Here is a 16,501-nt window from a genome sequence, read left to right on the forward strand (position 1 = left end):
AGTACCTTGGGTATGAGAGGGAGAGGAGGGAACACATAAACCGACTGGTACGCCCGCGGTGTCACTAGAGCGTCCACAGCGATCGCCTGAGGTTCCCTTGACCTGGCGCAATATCTTTTTTATTGAGGCGGGACGCCATCATGTCCACCTGTGGTCTTTCCCAACGGTTTACCAGCATTTGGAAAACTTCTGGATGAAGTCCCTATTCTCCCGGGTGGAGTCTGCTGCGGAAGTCTGCTTCCCAGTTGTCCACTCCCGGAATGAACACTGCTGCCAGTGCTACCACATGATTTTCCGCCCAACGGGGAATCCTTGTGGCTTCTGCCATTGCCCTCCTGCTTCTTGTGCCGCCCTGCCTGTTTACATGGGCGAGCGCCGTGATGTTGTCTGATTGGATCAGTACGGCTGGTTTTGAAGCAGGGGTCTTGTTTGGCTTACGGCCTTGTAAAGGGCTCTTAGCTCCAGAAAATTTATGTGAAGTGAAATCTCCTGTTTGGACCACAGTCCTTGGAATTTTACTCCCTGTGTGACTGCACCCCAGCCCCGAAGGCTGGCATCCGTGTTTACCAGGACCCAGTCCTGTATTCCGAATCTGCGGCCCTCTAGTAGATGAGCCCTCTGCAGCCACCACCGCAGCGACACCCTGGTTCTTGCCGACCGGGTTATCCGCTGCTGTATCTGGAGATGGGACCCGGACCATTTGTCCAACAGGTCCCACTGGAAAATCCTTGCGTGGAACTTTCCGAATGGAATTTCTTCGTACGAAGCTACCATTTTTCCCAGGACTCGTGTGCATTGATGTACCGACACCTGTCCCGGTCTTAGGAGGTTTCGGACTAGAGATGACAACTCCTCGGCTTTTTCCATTGGAAGAAACACTTTTTTCTGGTCTGTTTCCAGAATCATTCCCAGGAACAGAAGACGTGTCGTCGGGACCAGCTGTGACTTTGGAATTGAGAATCCAGTCCTGCTGTTGCAGCACTTCCCGAGAAAGTGCTACCCCCTTACCAACTGTTCCTTGGACCTCGCCTTTATCCGGAGATCGTCCAAGTACGGGATAATTAAAACTCCCTTCTTGCGAAGGAGTATCATCATTTCGGTCATTACCCATGGTAAAGACCCTCGGTGCCGTGGATAATCCAAACGGCAGCGTCTGGAACTGATAGTGACAGTCCGGTACCACAATCTTGAGGTACTCCTGGTGAAGAGGGTAAATGGGGACATGCAGGTAAGTATCCTTGATGTCCAGAGAGACCCTGTAATCCCCCTCGTCCAGGATCGCAATAATCGCCCTGAGCGATTCCATCTTGAACTTGAATCTTTTGTTATATGTGTTCAAGGATTTTAAATTTAAGATGGGTCTCACCGAACCGTCCGGTTTCGGTACCACAAACATTGTGGAAAGGTAACCCTTTTCCTGTTGAAGGAGGGGTACCTTGATAATCACTTGCTGTGAATACAGTTTTTTGGATAGCCACCAACACTGCCTCCCTGGCAGAGGGAGTTGCCGGTAAGGCAGATTTTAGGAAACGGCGGGGGGGAGACGTCTCGAATTCCAGCCTGTACCTCTGAGATACTGTTTGAAGAACCCAGGGATCCACCTGTGAGAGAGCCCACTGTGCGCTGAAAATTTCTGAGACGGGCCCCCACCGTACCCGGGTCCGCCTGAGCAGCCCCAGCGTCATGCTGTGGACTTACCGGACGCAGGGGAGTACTTCTGCTCCCGGGAACTAGCTGTGTGCTGCAGCTTTTTCCCTCTACCTTTTCCTCTTGGCAGAAAGGATGAGCCTCTAGCCCTCTACTTTTCTGGGGCCGAAGGGACTGTACCTGATAATACAGTGCTTACTTTTGCTGTGGGGTAGCTTGTGGCAAAAGTTTTGATTTCCCAGCCGTAGCTGTGGAAACGAGGTCTGAAAGACCATCCCCAAACAGTTCCACCCCCTTCTAGGGCAAACTTCCATGTGCCGTTTTGTATCGGCATCGCCCGACCATTGCCGAGTCCATAACCCCCGTCTGGCGGCAATGGTTTTACATAGCGCTTATTAGTGATGCCAGTCGGCAAATATCCCTCTGTGCATCACGCATGTATAAGACAGCGTCTTTTATATGCTCTATTTTCAGCAAAATATTGTCCCTATCTATAGTATAAATATTATCCGACAGGGAATCTGACCACGCAGCTGCCGCACTGCACATCCATGCCGAGGCAATAGCAGGTCTCAATATAATGCCCGTGTGTGTGTATATAGCTTTAAGGGTAGTTTTCTGCTTTCTATCAGCAGGTCCTTCAGGGCGGCCGTATCCGTGACGGTAGTGCCCCCTTTTTTTAATAAGCGTGTAACCGCTTTATCTACCCTAGGGGTTATTTCCCAACGTGACCTATCCTCTGGCGGAAAAGGGTACGCTGCTTAGAAATTATCAATTTCTTATCGGGGGAAGTCCACGCTTCCTCACACACCTCATATCAATTCCTCAGATGCAGGAAAACTACTGGTAGTTTTCTGTCACCAAACATAATACCCTTTTTTGTGGTATCTGGGGTATTATCAGAAATGTGTAATACATTTTTAATTGCCTCAATCATGTAACGGGTGGCCCTATTGGAAGGTACACTAGTCTCATCGTCGTCGACACTGGAGTCGGTATCCGTGTCAACATCTGTGTCTGCCATCTGAGGTAGCGGGCGTTTTAGAGCCCCTGATGACATGTGAGACGCTTGGACAGGCACAAGCTGAGCAGCCGGCTGTCCTATGTCGTCAAACCTTTTATGTAAGGAGTTGACACTGTCACGTAATTCCTTCCATAAGTCCATCCACACAGGTGTCGACCCCGCAGGGGGTGACATCCCATTCACAGGCATTTGCTCCGCCTCCACATCATTATCCTCAGCATACATGTCGACACAGCAGTATCGACACACAGCACACACACAGGGAATGCTCTGACAGAGGACAGGACCCCACAAAGCCCTTTGGCAGAGGGAGAGTATGCCAGCACACACCAGAGCGCTATATATCACAGGGATATCACCTATAGAGAGTGTTTTCCCTTATAGCTGCATAATATATATATACTGCGCCTAATTTGTGCCCCCCCTCTCTTTTTAACCCTTTTCTGTAGTGCAGGACTGCAGGGGAGAGTCAGACAGCGATCCCTCCAGCAGAGCTGTGAGGGAAAATGGTGCCAGTGTGCTGAGGGAGATGGCTCCGCCCCTTTTTCGGCGGGCTTTCTCCCGCTATTGTAAAAGTTCTGGCAGGGGTTAATAAACACCTATATAGCCCCTGGGGCTATATATGGTGTCAGTTCGCCAGCCAAGGTGTTAATATTGCTGCTCAGGGCGCCCCCCCCCCAGCGCCCTGCACCCATCAGTGACCGCAGTGTGTGGTGTGCATGAGGAGCAATGGCGCACAGCTGCAGTGCTGTGCGCTACCTTGGAGAAGACAGAAGTCTTCAGCCGCCGATTTTCCGGACCACCTTCTTGCTTCTGGCTCTGTAAGGGGGGCGGCGGCGCGGCTCCGGGAACGGACGACCGAGGTCGGGTCCTGTGTTCGATCCCTCTGGAGCTAATGGTGTCTAGTAGCCTAAGAAGCCCAAGCTACCACCACTTAGGTAGGTTCGCTTCTTCTCCCCTTAGTCCCTCGGTGCAGTGAGCCTGTTGCCAGCAGGTCTCACTGAAAATAAAAAACCTAACATATACTTTCTTCCTAGGAGCTCAGGAGAGCCCCTAGTGTGCATCCAGCTCAGCCGGGCACAGAAATCTAACTGAGGCTTGGAGGAGGGTCATAGGGGGAGGAGCCAGTGCACACCAGATAGTCCTAAAGCTTTCTTTAGATGTGCCCAGTCTCCTGCGGAGCCGTCTATTCCCCATGGTCCTTACGGAGTCCCCAGCATCCACTAGGACGTCAGAGAAATATAAATATATATATATATATATATATATATATATATAGTACATACTGCTAGTGCATTCATGATATTGTACCAGATCGACAACAGTGATGCTCCGTAGAAAATACACCAGAGTTCTGAGCAGTATAAGGTAAAATATGAATAATGTATAATTTAAGTACACAGTCCCGGATCCTGATCTCTATAGGAGGGTGTGGGACCCTAGACAGTGGGGCCCACCAGGGCCTTCCCCTTTGGGCCAGTCTCAGCCTGTACTGATGCAAAGCTTTAAAGACTTATTTACACCCAACATAACTGAAAGCACAATATATAGCACTGCTATAATGAATAGCAGCTCACATGCCGCACTATATGTTGAATGAGAAACATGCGTATATAGCTGACCTATACGTTATGGGCGAAAGACTTTAATCAGCAAACACACTTCTTATTATGTCTCCTTCTAGTTATTTGAAACATTCACTCAACAAATAGACCCACTGCAGTCATGATCCAGAAGCAAAACACTGTCATTATTGTTTATTAAACCTTTTATTTGGCTTGAAATACAGCACACAATGTTTCTTTACTAACCACTATAGTCCACAGCCACAGAAACTCCAGGATTATTGTCACAATATTATATCCCCCAATATTATACCATTTTGCATTTATGCGGCTATAATTAGTATGTTATGTATCGTACATAGCTGTGCCATTTGTTTTATATGCCACTTAAACGATATTGGTGATTACAAATATCTAAAAATATCATCTATATCATTTAAGACAATAACCAAAACATTCTGCAAAATGTAATGTTAGGGGGGAAAAATACAGATAAAATAAAATGAGAAGGTGCAACATTAAACTACTATTGGTATGACCCAATAAAACATTTAAAAATCTCTATGAAATATAAAGAACAAAATAGTAAAGAAAAAGAAAAACTGGTAGCATCAATATTCAAATATATTTGAGTACTGCTTTATTTACTGAAAATATCTTAGCTGTGTATTACATTTACTGTACATAGCTCAGCCGTATAGCTGTACTGCAACGTATACTGCTGTCCATGCAACTGCATCACTGCGCATGCACCGGTTCAACAGCCATGCCTGCTCTAGTTGCCGTAAGCCTACAGAGGAAGCAGTCAGAAACTACAGTAGTTAATAATGATCAAACAAGATAATTCAAGAATAAGAGCACATGCGGCTTAAGCAGTGCATCTCTTTGTATAACTAGTGTTCTGTTCTGTGCCCAGTGTACAGACCAGATACATATGTATTTTCGCTCTGTATAGCTTGTAGTATCAAGGAAGCAGTGGGAGTATTAGTTTTATAAGACATGCATGTTGTTGAATATACTATAGTTTGAAAAGAAAGTATATGCTTGTGCCTGCATATTAATATACACACACAAACCATATGGTAAAGAAATAGCCCCAGCAGGGGTGTATTAATAATAGAGGAGGGAGCACGTGTACAGTCTCTGTCAGGTCCTCCTCCTCTCTAGCAGGCAGTAGTAACAGTGACTCGGAGCACTAGGTGGTGCACTGGTCTCTGGGAAGATGGCGTGTTGGTGTTTTTCCCTACTGCGCACGCTCAAAAGCCCACGAAAATGGCCACAGCACCATTTTCCCAGAGATATTCGTACCACCTAGTGCTCAGAGTAACTGCCATAAGACTCTGGAGAGGTAAGTATTGAACAAATGACTGCAGGGGGTGCGATGTGGGCCCCTGAGGACCCCGGGGCCCATGTGCACCACAGAAACTGCACACATTATAAAACCCTACTCAGGGGGTAATTCAGACTTCATCGTAGCAGCAACTTTGTTAGCAGTTGGGCAAAACCATGTGCACTGCAGGGGGGGGGGGGGGGCAGATATAACATGTGCAGAGGGAGTTAGATTTGGGTGGGGTGTGTTCAAACTGAAATCTAAATTGCAGTGTAAAAATAAAGCTGCAGTATTTACCCTGCACAGAAACAAAATACCCCACCCAAATCTAACTCTCTATGCAAATGTTATTAGGCGCGGCGTACAAGTACAAAGAGGATCGTTGCCCAGCGGTGGATTGTATGAAGAGTCCGTTCACACAACTGATTGCAAGCAGATTGACAGGAAGAAGGCGTTTGTGGGTGTCAACTGACCGTTTTCTGGGAGTGTTTGGAAAAACGCAAGCTTGTCCAAGCGTTTGCAGGGCGGGTGTCTGACGTCAATTCCGGGACCTGACAGGCTGAAGTGATCGCAGAGGCTGAGTAAGTTCTGGGCAACTCAGAAACTGCACAAAACTTTTTTGCACCGCCCGGCTCCACATGCAAAAATACACTCCCCTATGGGCGGCGACTATCTGCTCGCAGCAGTGCAAAAAACCCCTAGCAAGCGATCAGGTCTGAATTAGGCCCATGGTTTTGCCCAACTGCTAACAAATTTGCTGCTACGATCAGGTCTGAATTACCACCTGAGTCCCAGCAGAAACACAGTCTGACTACAGACAAAACCTTTCCATTTTTTAACAACTAAAAAGTTGAGTATGTTTCGCAAATATCAGCCACCAGACACTGACTGAGGAGACGAGAGACAAAATGTTGGTTCTTAGGGGTATCTCTGCAGCGTACTGTTAATCAGTGACTACATCTCTCAGCAAATTCTGCCCAACAAATGGCTTAATTAAACAAGCACATGCACAGAAATAAAAGAAGGTGATTTTACCAGCTGTGGTCTTGGGTTTGGAAGTTGATGTAAACTTCAGAACTGTTTTATCATCGGAAGCTGCAAATAAAAGCTTTAAATGACCACTTTGTGATTCCTATTTACATCACTGGGACAATGAAGAGTAACAGTTCTATAACAAAGCCTAGCTGGACATGAACAACAATAAGATGTACTGTAACAAATAGTAACTTGTCACAAAGCCTAGCTGGGCAGTAACAACAATAAGATGTAATCCAAAGCAAAGTACAATATTTAAGGAATTTCGGGGGTAATTCAGATCTGATCGCTGCTGTGCATTTTCGGGCAATCAGGTTCTAACTGTGCATGCGTATGTCCCGCAATGCGCATGGGACAGCAACAACGGGCATCGCTGGTCAGCGATGGGATGGTGCGAAAAATCTGATCGCACGGGCGTTCGCAAGGTGATTGACAGGAAGAGGCCATTTGTGGGTGGCAACTGTGCGTTTACTGGCAGTGGCAAACGCAGGATTTGCATGGGGGGGGGGGGTTTCCAGAACTGGGCGGAGCCAATCACGGGGGTGGGGACTGAGGTGACCCAGTATATGCTGGGTCCGTAAAACTAGTGTGTCTGTGTGTGTGTGTGTGTGTGTGTGTGTGTGTGTGTGTGTGTGTGTGTGTGTATATATATATATATATATATATCTACACATATATATGCTTGTGCCATTATGCCACAGTTTACACTGCACCACTGGCTGTTGGAGTGATGCAGGTCGTTGATTAAGTGGATGCATTAAAATCATTTATACTAAAGTCCTGGAGTGCCATGTCCTGTCTTGGACATTTGTTTGTTCTGACTCTTCTACATATATATATATATATATATATATACACAGCAGACAGGTCCGGCTCTCCCATTAAGATCAAAAAGCGCTGGGTGCCCTCACATGGAATGAATACATACAGCGGGTTGGTGCGGCACTCCAAGCGACTGTCACAAATAGGCAAAAGGGTCCTCGGTATGGACAACGTTTCAAAGCAATTTAATATAGCTTTTTCATCAGGTCATATACAGCAAACAAAGTGTACTCACCTAAATACCCAGCGTGTGCGTCGCTCACCACGCGCTACCGGAACTCAGGCACCCGCCAGGCTCGTCGGCGCTATGTGGTGACGTAATCGGCCAGTGCCCATCACCATAGAAACAACTTAAACACAAAGACACAGAAAGGAACATTGTGCTATGTGCGTACAGATAGAGATCGGCACATGCATAAACATATAAAACCGGCCAAGGCTTAATAAACATTAGCATAGCAGACTATTAATACAGGTCAAGACAAATTGATATAATAGAGTAAGAAATATAGATGCAATTAGCGGCTAAATAAGCACTACCTACTGAGTGAGTGCTGCTCATAAGTCACTGCCACCCTATATAGGTGTTACAAATTCCACAGATATATGGTCATTAGCTAAGTTTAGATGCTATCATATAGTAGATACCTGGAATTCTTTTAAAAAATTTTTTTCAAAACAATTCCTCACAATAATGCATGCAGACCTAACTGTTCGTTAAGGCCCCTTGGATGGAGAGTTCCCAACCGATGGATCCACCTTACCTCACATTCCAGTTATTTATGTCCCCGATCACCTCCACGTATAAGGGGGGGGGCATGGTCTATCATACGGTAGCGTAGTGACGTTAATGAGTGCCGCGCCATCGCAAAGTGTCGGGCGACCGGCTGGTCACTAGAACCCTTTGCGATAGCTGATTTTATTGCCGACCTGTGGGCTGCCATACGTTCCTTGAACATACGTTCGGTCTTACCAATGTATGACAGCCCACAGGGGCACAAAAGCTGATAGACAACGAATTTCGATGAGCATGTCAAGGTAAAATTAATAGTCAAAGAGCGGCCAGTGAGGGGATGCTGGAAGGTCCTACCACCAATCATGAACTGGCAGGTGACACAAGTACAGCGGATACATCCGCGGGGGTTAGAACACATATTAGTATGGGGTTTAGGAGTAATATCCGATTTAACCAAGATATCCCTTATGTTACGCCGCCGAGTATAGCAGGACATGAGGCGTGTGTCATGCAGATCTAAATCGGGATCCGATTGCACAATATTCCACAGTGTCTTAGACACCTGGTTAATTTCTCTACTAGCGGGGCTAAATTGGCCTACCCATGGGATGATTTTCTCGGCTTTGGGACATCTAGATTCCTGTTGTAATAGTTGAACTCGATCTAATGCCATAACTTTCAATTTAGCTTGTTGAAGTAGCTGCATAGAATAACCTCTACAACGGAATTTGTCAATCATAGTAGAGGCACAAATGTCTACTATGATTGACAAATTCCGTTGTAGAGGTTATCCTATGCAGCTACTTCAACAAGCTAAATTGAAAGTTATGGCATTAGATCGAGTTCAACTATTACAACAGGAATCTAGATGTCCCAAAGCCGAGAAAATCATCCCATGGGTAGGCCAATTTAGCCCCGCTAGTAGAGAAATTAACCAGGTGTCTAAGACACTGTGGAATATTGTGCAATCGGATCCCGATTTAGATCTGCATGACACACGCCTCATGTCCTGCTATACTCGGCGGCGTAACATAAGGGATATCTTGGTTAAATCGGATATTACTCCTAAACCCCATACTAATATGTGTTCTAACCCCTGCGGATGTATCCGCTGTACTTGTGTCACCTGCCAGTTCATGATTGGTGGTAGGACCTTCCAGCATCCCCTCACTGGCCGCTCTTTGACTATTAATTTTACCTTGACATGCTCATCGAAATTCGTTGTCTATCAGCTTTTGTGCCCCTGTGGGCTGTCATACATTGGTAAGACCGAACGTATGTTCAAGGAACGTATGGCAGCCCACAGGTCGGCAATAAAATCAGCTATCGCAAAGGGTTCTAGTGGCCAGCCGGTCGCCCGACACTTTGCGATGGCGCGGCACTCATTAACGTCACTACGCTACCGTATGATAGACCATGTCCCCCCCCTTATACGTGGAGGTGATCGGGGACATAAATTACTGGAATGTGAGGTAAGGTGGATCCATCGGTTGGGAACTCTCCATCCAAGGGGCCTTAACGAACAGTTAGGTCTGCATGCATTATTGTGAGGAATTCTTTTGAAAAAATTTTTTTAAAAGAATTCCAGGTATCTACTATATGATAGCATCTAAACTTAGCTAATGACCATATATCTGTGGAATTTGTAACACCTATATAGGGTGGCAGTGACTTATGAGCAGCACTCACTCAGTAGGTAGTGCTTATTTAGCCGCTAATTGCATCTATATTTCTTACTCTATTATATCAATTTGTCTTGACCTGTATTAATAGTCTGCTATGCTAATGTTTATTAAGCCTTGGCCGGTTGTATATGTTTATCCATGTGCCGATCTCTATCTGTACGCACATAGCACAATGTTCCTTTCTGTGTCTTTGTGTTTAAGTTGTTTCTATGGTGATGGGCACTGGCCGATTACGTCACCACATAGCGCCGATGAGCCTGGCGGGTGCCTGAGTTCCGGTAGCGCGTGGTGAGCGACGCACACGCTGGGTATTTAGGTGAGTACACTTTGTTTGCTGTATATGACCTGATGAAAAAGCTATATTAAATTGCTTTGAAACGTTGTCCATACCGAGGACCCTTTTGCCTATTTGTGACAGTCGCTTGGAGTGCCGCACCACTGGAGGGGGGTTTCTGGGTACTCGGAAACCCCCCCTGGGTGCGCCACTGACTGGGAGTGTTCGGGAAAACGCAGGCGTTACCAAACGTTTTCAGGGAGGGTGTCTGATGTCAGCTCCGGCTCCGATCAGCCCGTTCTCATCGCACTGGAGGAGTAAGTCCTGGGCTGCGCACAGACTGCACAAAGTGGATTTTTGCAGCTCAGCTACACATGCAATCGCACACTTGTACAGCGAATTTACACTCCCCCTGTAGGTGGCGACCATCTGATCGCAGGACAGCAAAATCAGCAGCCCAGCGATCAGATCTGAATTAGGCCCTTCATTCTTTTGAACATTTAAGAGGATCCTAATAACTTAGTGGTCATATTAGAACTTATTAGGAGTTACTAGTTATATAAAATAAAAAATAAGATTTTACTCACCGGTAAATCTATTTCTCGTAGTCCGTAGTGGATGCTGGGACTCCGTAAGGACCATGGAGAATAGCGGCTCCGCAGGAGACTGGGCACAACTAAAGAAAGCTTTAGGACTACCTGGTGTGCACTGGCTCCTCCCACTATGACCCTCCTCCAGACCTCAGTTAGGATACTGTGCACGGAAGAGCTGACACAATAAGGAAAGGATTTGGAATCCCGGGTAAGACTCATACCAGCCACACCAATCACACCGTATAACTCGTGATACTATACCCAGTTAACAGTATGAAATATAACTGAGCCTCTCAACAGATGGCTCAATAATAACCCTTTAGTTAAACAATAACTATATACAAGTATTGCAGACAATCCGCACTTGGAACGGGCGCCCAGCATCCACTACGGACTACGAGAAATAGATTTACCGGTGAGTAAAATCTTATTTTCTCTGACGTCCTAAGTGGATGCTGGGACTCCGTAAGGACCATGGGGATTATACCAAAGCTCCCAAACGGGCGGGAGAGTGCGGATGACTCTGCAGCACCGAATGAGAAAACTCTAGGTCCTCCTCAGCCAGGGTATCAAACTTGTAGAATTTTGCAAATGTGTTTGACCCCAACCAAGTAGCTGCTCGGCAAAGTTGTAAAGCCGAGACCCCTCGGGCAGCCGCCCAAGAAGAGCCCACCTTCCTCGTGGAATGGGCTTTCACTGATCTAGGATGCGGCAGTCCAGCTGCAGAATGTGCAAGCTGAATCGTACTACAGATCCAGCGAGCAATAGTCTGCTTTGAAGCAGGAGCACCCAGCTTGTTGGGTGCATACAGGATAAATAGCGAGTCAGTTTTCCTGACACTAGCTGTCCTGGAAACATAAATTTTCAGGGCCCTGACTACGTCCAACAACTTGGAACCCTCCAAGTCTTTAGTAGCCGCAGGCACTACAATAGGTTGGTTCAAATGAAAAGCTGATACCACCTTAGGGAGAAACTGGGGACGAGTCCTCAATTCTGCCCTATCCATATGGAAAATCAGATAAGGGCTTTTACATGACAAAGCCGCCAATTCTGACACACGCCTGGCAGAAGCCAAGGCCAACAGCATGACCACTTTCCACGTGAGATATTTCAAATCCACGGTTTTAAGTGGCTCAAACCAATGCGACTTTAGGAAATCCAACACCACGTTGAGATCCCAAGGTGCCACTGGAGGCACAAAAGGGGGCTGAATATGCAGCACTCCCTTAACAAATGTCTGAACTTCAGGCAGTGAAGCCAGTTCTTTCTGGAAGAAAATCGACAGAGCCGAAATCTGGACCTTAATGGAACCCAATTTTAGGCCCATAGTCACCCCTGACTGTAGGAAGTGCAGAAAACGGCCCAGCTGAAATTCCTCCGTTGGGGCCTTCCTGGCCTCACACCACGCAACATATTTTCGCCATATGCGGTGATAATGGTTTGCGGTCACTTCTTTCCTAGCTTTAATCAGCGTAGGGATGACTTCCTCCGGAATGCCCTTTTCCTTCAGGATCCGGCGTTCAACCGCCATGCCGTCAAACGCAGCCACGGTAAGTCTTGGAACAGACAGGGCCCCTGCTGCAGCAGGTCCTGTCTGAGCGGCAGAGGCCATGGGTCCTCTGAGATCAGTTCTTGAAGTTCCGGGTACCAAGCTCTTCTTGGCCAATCCGGAACAATGAGTATAGTTCTTACTCCTCTTTTTCTTATTATCCTCAGTACCTTGGGTATGAGAGGAAGAGGAGGGAACACATAAACCGACTGGTACACCCACGGTGTCACTAGAGCGTCCACAGCTATTGCCTGAAAGTCTCTCGACCTGGCGCAATATCTTCCTAGCTTTTTGTTTAGGCGGGACGCCATCATGTCCACCTGTGGCCGTTCCCAACGGTTTACAATCAGCTGGAAGACTTCTGGATGAAGTCCCCACTCTCCCGGGTGGAGGTCGTGCCTGCTGAGGAAGTCTGCTTCCCAGTTGTCCACTCCCGGAATGAACACTGCTGACAGTGCTAACACGTGATTTTCCGCCCATCGGAGATTCCTTGTGGCTTCTGCCATCGCCATCCTGCTTCTTGAGCCGCCCTGTCGGTTTACATGGGCGACTGCCATGATGTTGTCTGACTGAATCAGTACCGGCTGGTTTTGAAGCAGGGGTCTTGCCTGACTTAGGGCATTGTAAATGGCCCTCAGTTCCAGAATATTTATGTGTAGGGAAGTCTCCTGACTTGACCATAGTTCCTGGAAGTTTCTTCCCTGTGTGACTGCCCCCCAGCCTCGAAGGCTGGCATCCGTGGTCACCAGGACCCAGTCCTGTATGCCGAATCTGCGGCCCTCTTGAAGATGAGCACTCTGCAGCCACCGCAGCAGAGACACCCTGGTCCTTGGAGACAGGGTTATCAGCCGATGCATCTGAAGATGCGATCCGGACCACTTGTCCAACAGGTCCCACTGAAAGGTCCTTGCATGGAACCTGCCAAATGGAATTGCTTCGTAGGAAGCTACTATTTTTCCCAGGACTCGCGTGCAGTGATGCACCGACACCGGTTTTGGTTTCAGGAGGCCTCTGACTAGAGATGACAGCTCCTTGGCTTTCTCCTCCGGGAGAAACACTTTTTTCTGTTCTGTTCTGTCCCCAGGACAGTGTCGTAGGGACCAGCTGTGACTTTGGAATATTTAGAATCCAACCGTGCTGTTGTAGCACCTCCCAAGATAGTGCTACCCCGACCAACAACTGCTCCCTGGACCTCGCCTTTATCAGGAGATCGTCCAAGTACGGGATAATTAAAACTCCCTTTTTTCGAAGGAGTATCATCATTTCGGCCATTACCTTGGTAAATACCCTCGGTGCCGTGGACAGACCAAACGGCAACGTCTGGAATTGGTAATGACAATCCTGTACCACAAATCTGAGGTACTCCTGGTGAGGATGGTAAATGGGGACATGCAGGTAAGCATCCTTGATGTCCAGTGATACCATGTAATCCCCCTCGTCCAGGCTTGAAATAACCGCCCTGAGCGATTCCATCTTGAACTTGAATTTTTTTATATAAGTGTTCAAGGATTTCAAATTTAAAATGGGTCTCACCGAACCGTCCGGTTTCGGTACCACAAACATTGTGGAATAGTAACCCCGTCCTTGTTGAAGGAGGGGCACCTTGACTATCACCTGCTGGGAATACAGCTTGTGAATTGCCTCTAGCACAGCCTCCCTGTCTGAGGGAGTTGTTGGCAAGGCAGATTTGAGGAAACGGCGAGGGGGAGACGTCTCGAATTCCAGCTTGTACCCCTGAGATACCACTTGAAGAATCCAGGGATCTACCCGTAAGCGAGCCCACTGATTGCTGAAGTTCTTGAGACGGGCCCCCACCGTACCTGGCTCCGCCTGTGGAGCCCCAGCGTCATGTGGTGGACTTAGAGGAAACGGGGGAGGACTTTTGTTCCTGGGAACTGGCTGTATGCTGCAGCTTTTTCCCTCTACCTCTGCCTCTGGGCAGAAAGGATGCGCCTTTAACCCGCTTGCCTTTTTGGGGCCGAAAGGACTGTACCTGATAATACGGTGCTTTCTTTGGCTGTGAGGGAACATGGGGTAGAAAAGCTGACTTCCCAGCTGTCGCTGTGGAAACGAGGTCCGAGAGACCATCCCCAAACAACTCCTCACCTTTATAAGGCAAAACTTCCATATGCCTTTTAGAATCTGCATCCCCTGTCCACTGCCGAGTCCATAACCCTCTCCTGGCAGAAATGGACATTGCACTTATTTTAGATGCCAGCCAGCAAATATCCCTCTGTGCATCTCTCATGTATAAGACTGCGTCTTTTATATGCTCTATGGTTAGCAATACAGTGTCCCTGTCAAGGGTATCAATATTTTCCGACAGGGAATCTGACCACGCAGCTGCAGCACTGCACATCCATGCTGAAGCAATAGCCTGTCTTAAAATAATACCTAAGTGTGTATATACAGACTTCAGGATAGCCTCCTTCTTCCTATCAGCAGGCTCCTTCAGGGCGGCCATATCCGGAGACGGTAGTGCCACCTTCTTTGACATGCGTGTGAGCGCTTTATCCACCCTAGGGGATGTTTCCCAACGTGACCTATCCTCTGGCGGGAAAGGGTACGCCATTAGTAACTTTTTAGAAATTACCAGTTTCTTATCGGGGGAAGCCCACGCTTCTTCACACACCTCATTTAATTCATCAGATGAGGGAAAAACCACTGGTAGTTTTTCTCCCCAAACATAATACCCTTTTTTGTGGTACCTGGGGTAATTAACATCAGAAATGTGCAACACGTTTTTCATTGCCTCAATCATGTAACGTGTGGCCCTATTGGAAGTTACATTAGTCTCATCGTCGTCGACACTGGATTCAGTATCCGTGTCGACATCTGTGTCTGCCATCTGAGGTAGCGGGCGTTTTAGAGCCCCTGATGGCTTTTGAGACAGTTGGGCAGGCACGAGCTGAGAAGCCGGCTGTCCCACATCTGCTATGTCGTCAAACCTTTTATGTAAGGAGTCGACACTTTCACGTAATTCCTTCCACAAGTCCATCCACTCAGGTGTCGGCCCCGCAGGGGGTGACATCACATTTATCGGCATCTGCTCCGCCTCCACATAAGCCTCCTCATCAAACATGTCGACACAGCCATACCGACACACCGCACACACACAGGGAATGCTCTGACTGAGGACAGGACCCCACAAAGCCCTTTGGGGAGACAGAGAGAGAGTATGCCAGCACACACCAGAGCGCTATATAACACAGGGATTAACACTATAACTGAGTGATTTTCCCTTACAGCTGCTTATATGTATACTACTGCGCCTAAATTTAGTGCCCCCCTCTCTTTTTTACCCTTTGTAGTCTTGAAACTGCATGGGAGAGCCTGGGAGCGATCCTGTGAGGGAAAAATGGCGCCAGTGTGCTGAGGGAGATAGCTCCGCCCCTTTTTCGGCTGACTTCTCCCGCTTTTTTATGGATATCTGGCAGGGGTATTTTTCACATATATAGCCTCTAAGACTATATTATGTGAGTTTTATGCCAGCAAGGTGTTTAATATTGCTGCTCAGGGCGCCCCCCCCCCCCCCAGCGCCCTGCACCCATCAGTGACCGGAGTGTGAGGTGTGCATGAGGAGCAATGGCGCACAGCTGCAGTGCTGTGCGCTACCTTGTTGAAGACCAAAGTCTTCTGCCGCCGATTTCCAGGACCATCTTCTTGCTTCTGGCTCTGTAAGGGGGACGGCGGCGCGGCTCCGGGACCGGACGACCGAGGCTGGGCCTGTGTTCGATCCCTCTGGAGCTAATGGTGTCCAGTAGCCTAAGAAGCCCAAGCTAGCTGCAAGCAGGTAGGTTCGCTTCTTCTCCCCTTAGTCCCTCGTAGCAGTGAGTCTGTTGCCAGCAGATCTCACTGAAAATAAAAAACCTAAAAGTATACTTTCTTTTCTAGGAGCTCAGGAGAGCCCCTAGTGTGCATCCAGCTCAGCCGGGCACAAGATTCTAACTGAGGTCTGGAGGAGGGTCATAGTGGGAGGAGCCAGTGCACACCAGGTAGTCCTAAAGCTTTCTTTAGTTGTGCCCAGTCTCCTGCGGAGCCGCTATTCCCCATGGTCCTTACGGAGTCCCAGCATCCACTTAGGACGTCAGAGAAATAAAGGTACTACAAATGATCCAGTACTAGTTTATCAGCTACTGCTATCACCAAATGCTGCTAAAAAATGAGGCGTTTGCCCTCATAATAAAGGAGATATAGATACACAATAAGGAAGCACTGTCAGTTTACAGACCAATTTTATA

General features: G+C 47.7%; 1 protein-coding gene across 27 annotated transcripts in view; it reads right to left on the minus strand.

The window, feature by feature from the left end:
* The window catches only part of ABI3BP (ABI family member 3 binding protein), an 860,645-nt gene that overhangs the window by 316,799 nt on the left and 527,345 nt on the right, over window positions 1-16,501 (minus strand). For 25 of the 27 annotated variants that reach the window (XM_063953560.1, XM_063953556.1, XM_063953543.1 and 22 more), the window contains one exon: window positions 6,602-6,661. The exons of the other annotated variants lie outside the window; for them this stretch is intronic. In XM_063953560.1, coding sequence (XP_063809630.1) covers window positions 6,602-6,661 — 60 coding nt within the window. The remainder of the gene's footprint in view (window positions 1-6,601; window positions 6,662-16,501) is intronic. 27 annotated transcript variants of the gene reach the window in all.

This window comes from Pseudophryne corroboree, chromosome 2 (assembly GCF_028390025.1).
Source record: "Pseudophryne corroboree isolate aPseCor3 chromosome 2, aPseCor3.hap2, whole genome shotgun sequence".
NCBI classification, from domain to species: Eukaryota; Metazoa; Chordata; class Amphibia; order Anura; family Myobatrachidae; genus Pseudophryne; species Pseudophryne corroboree.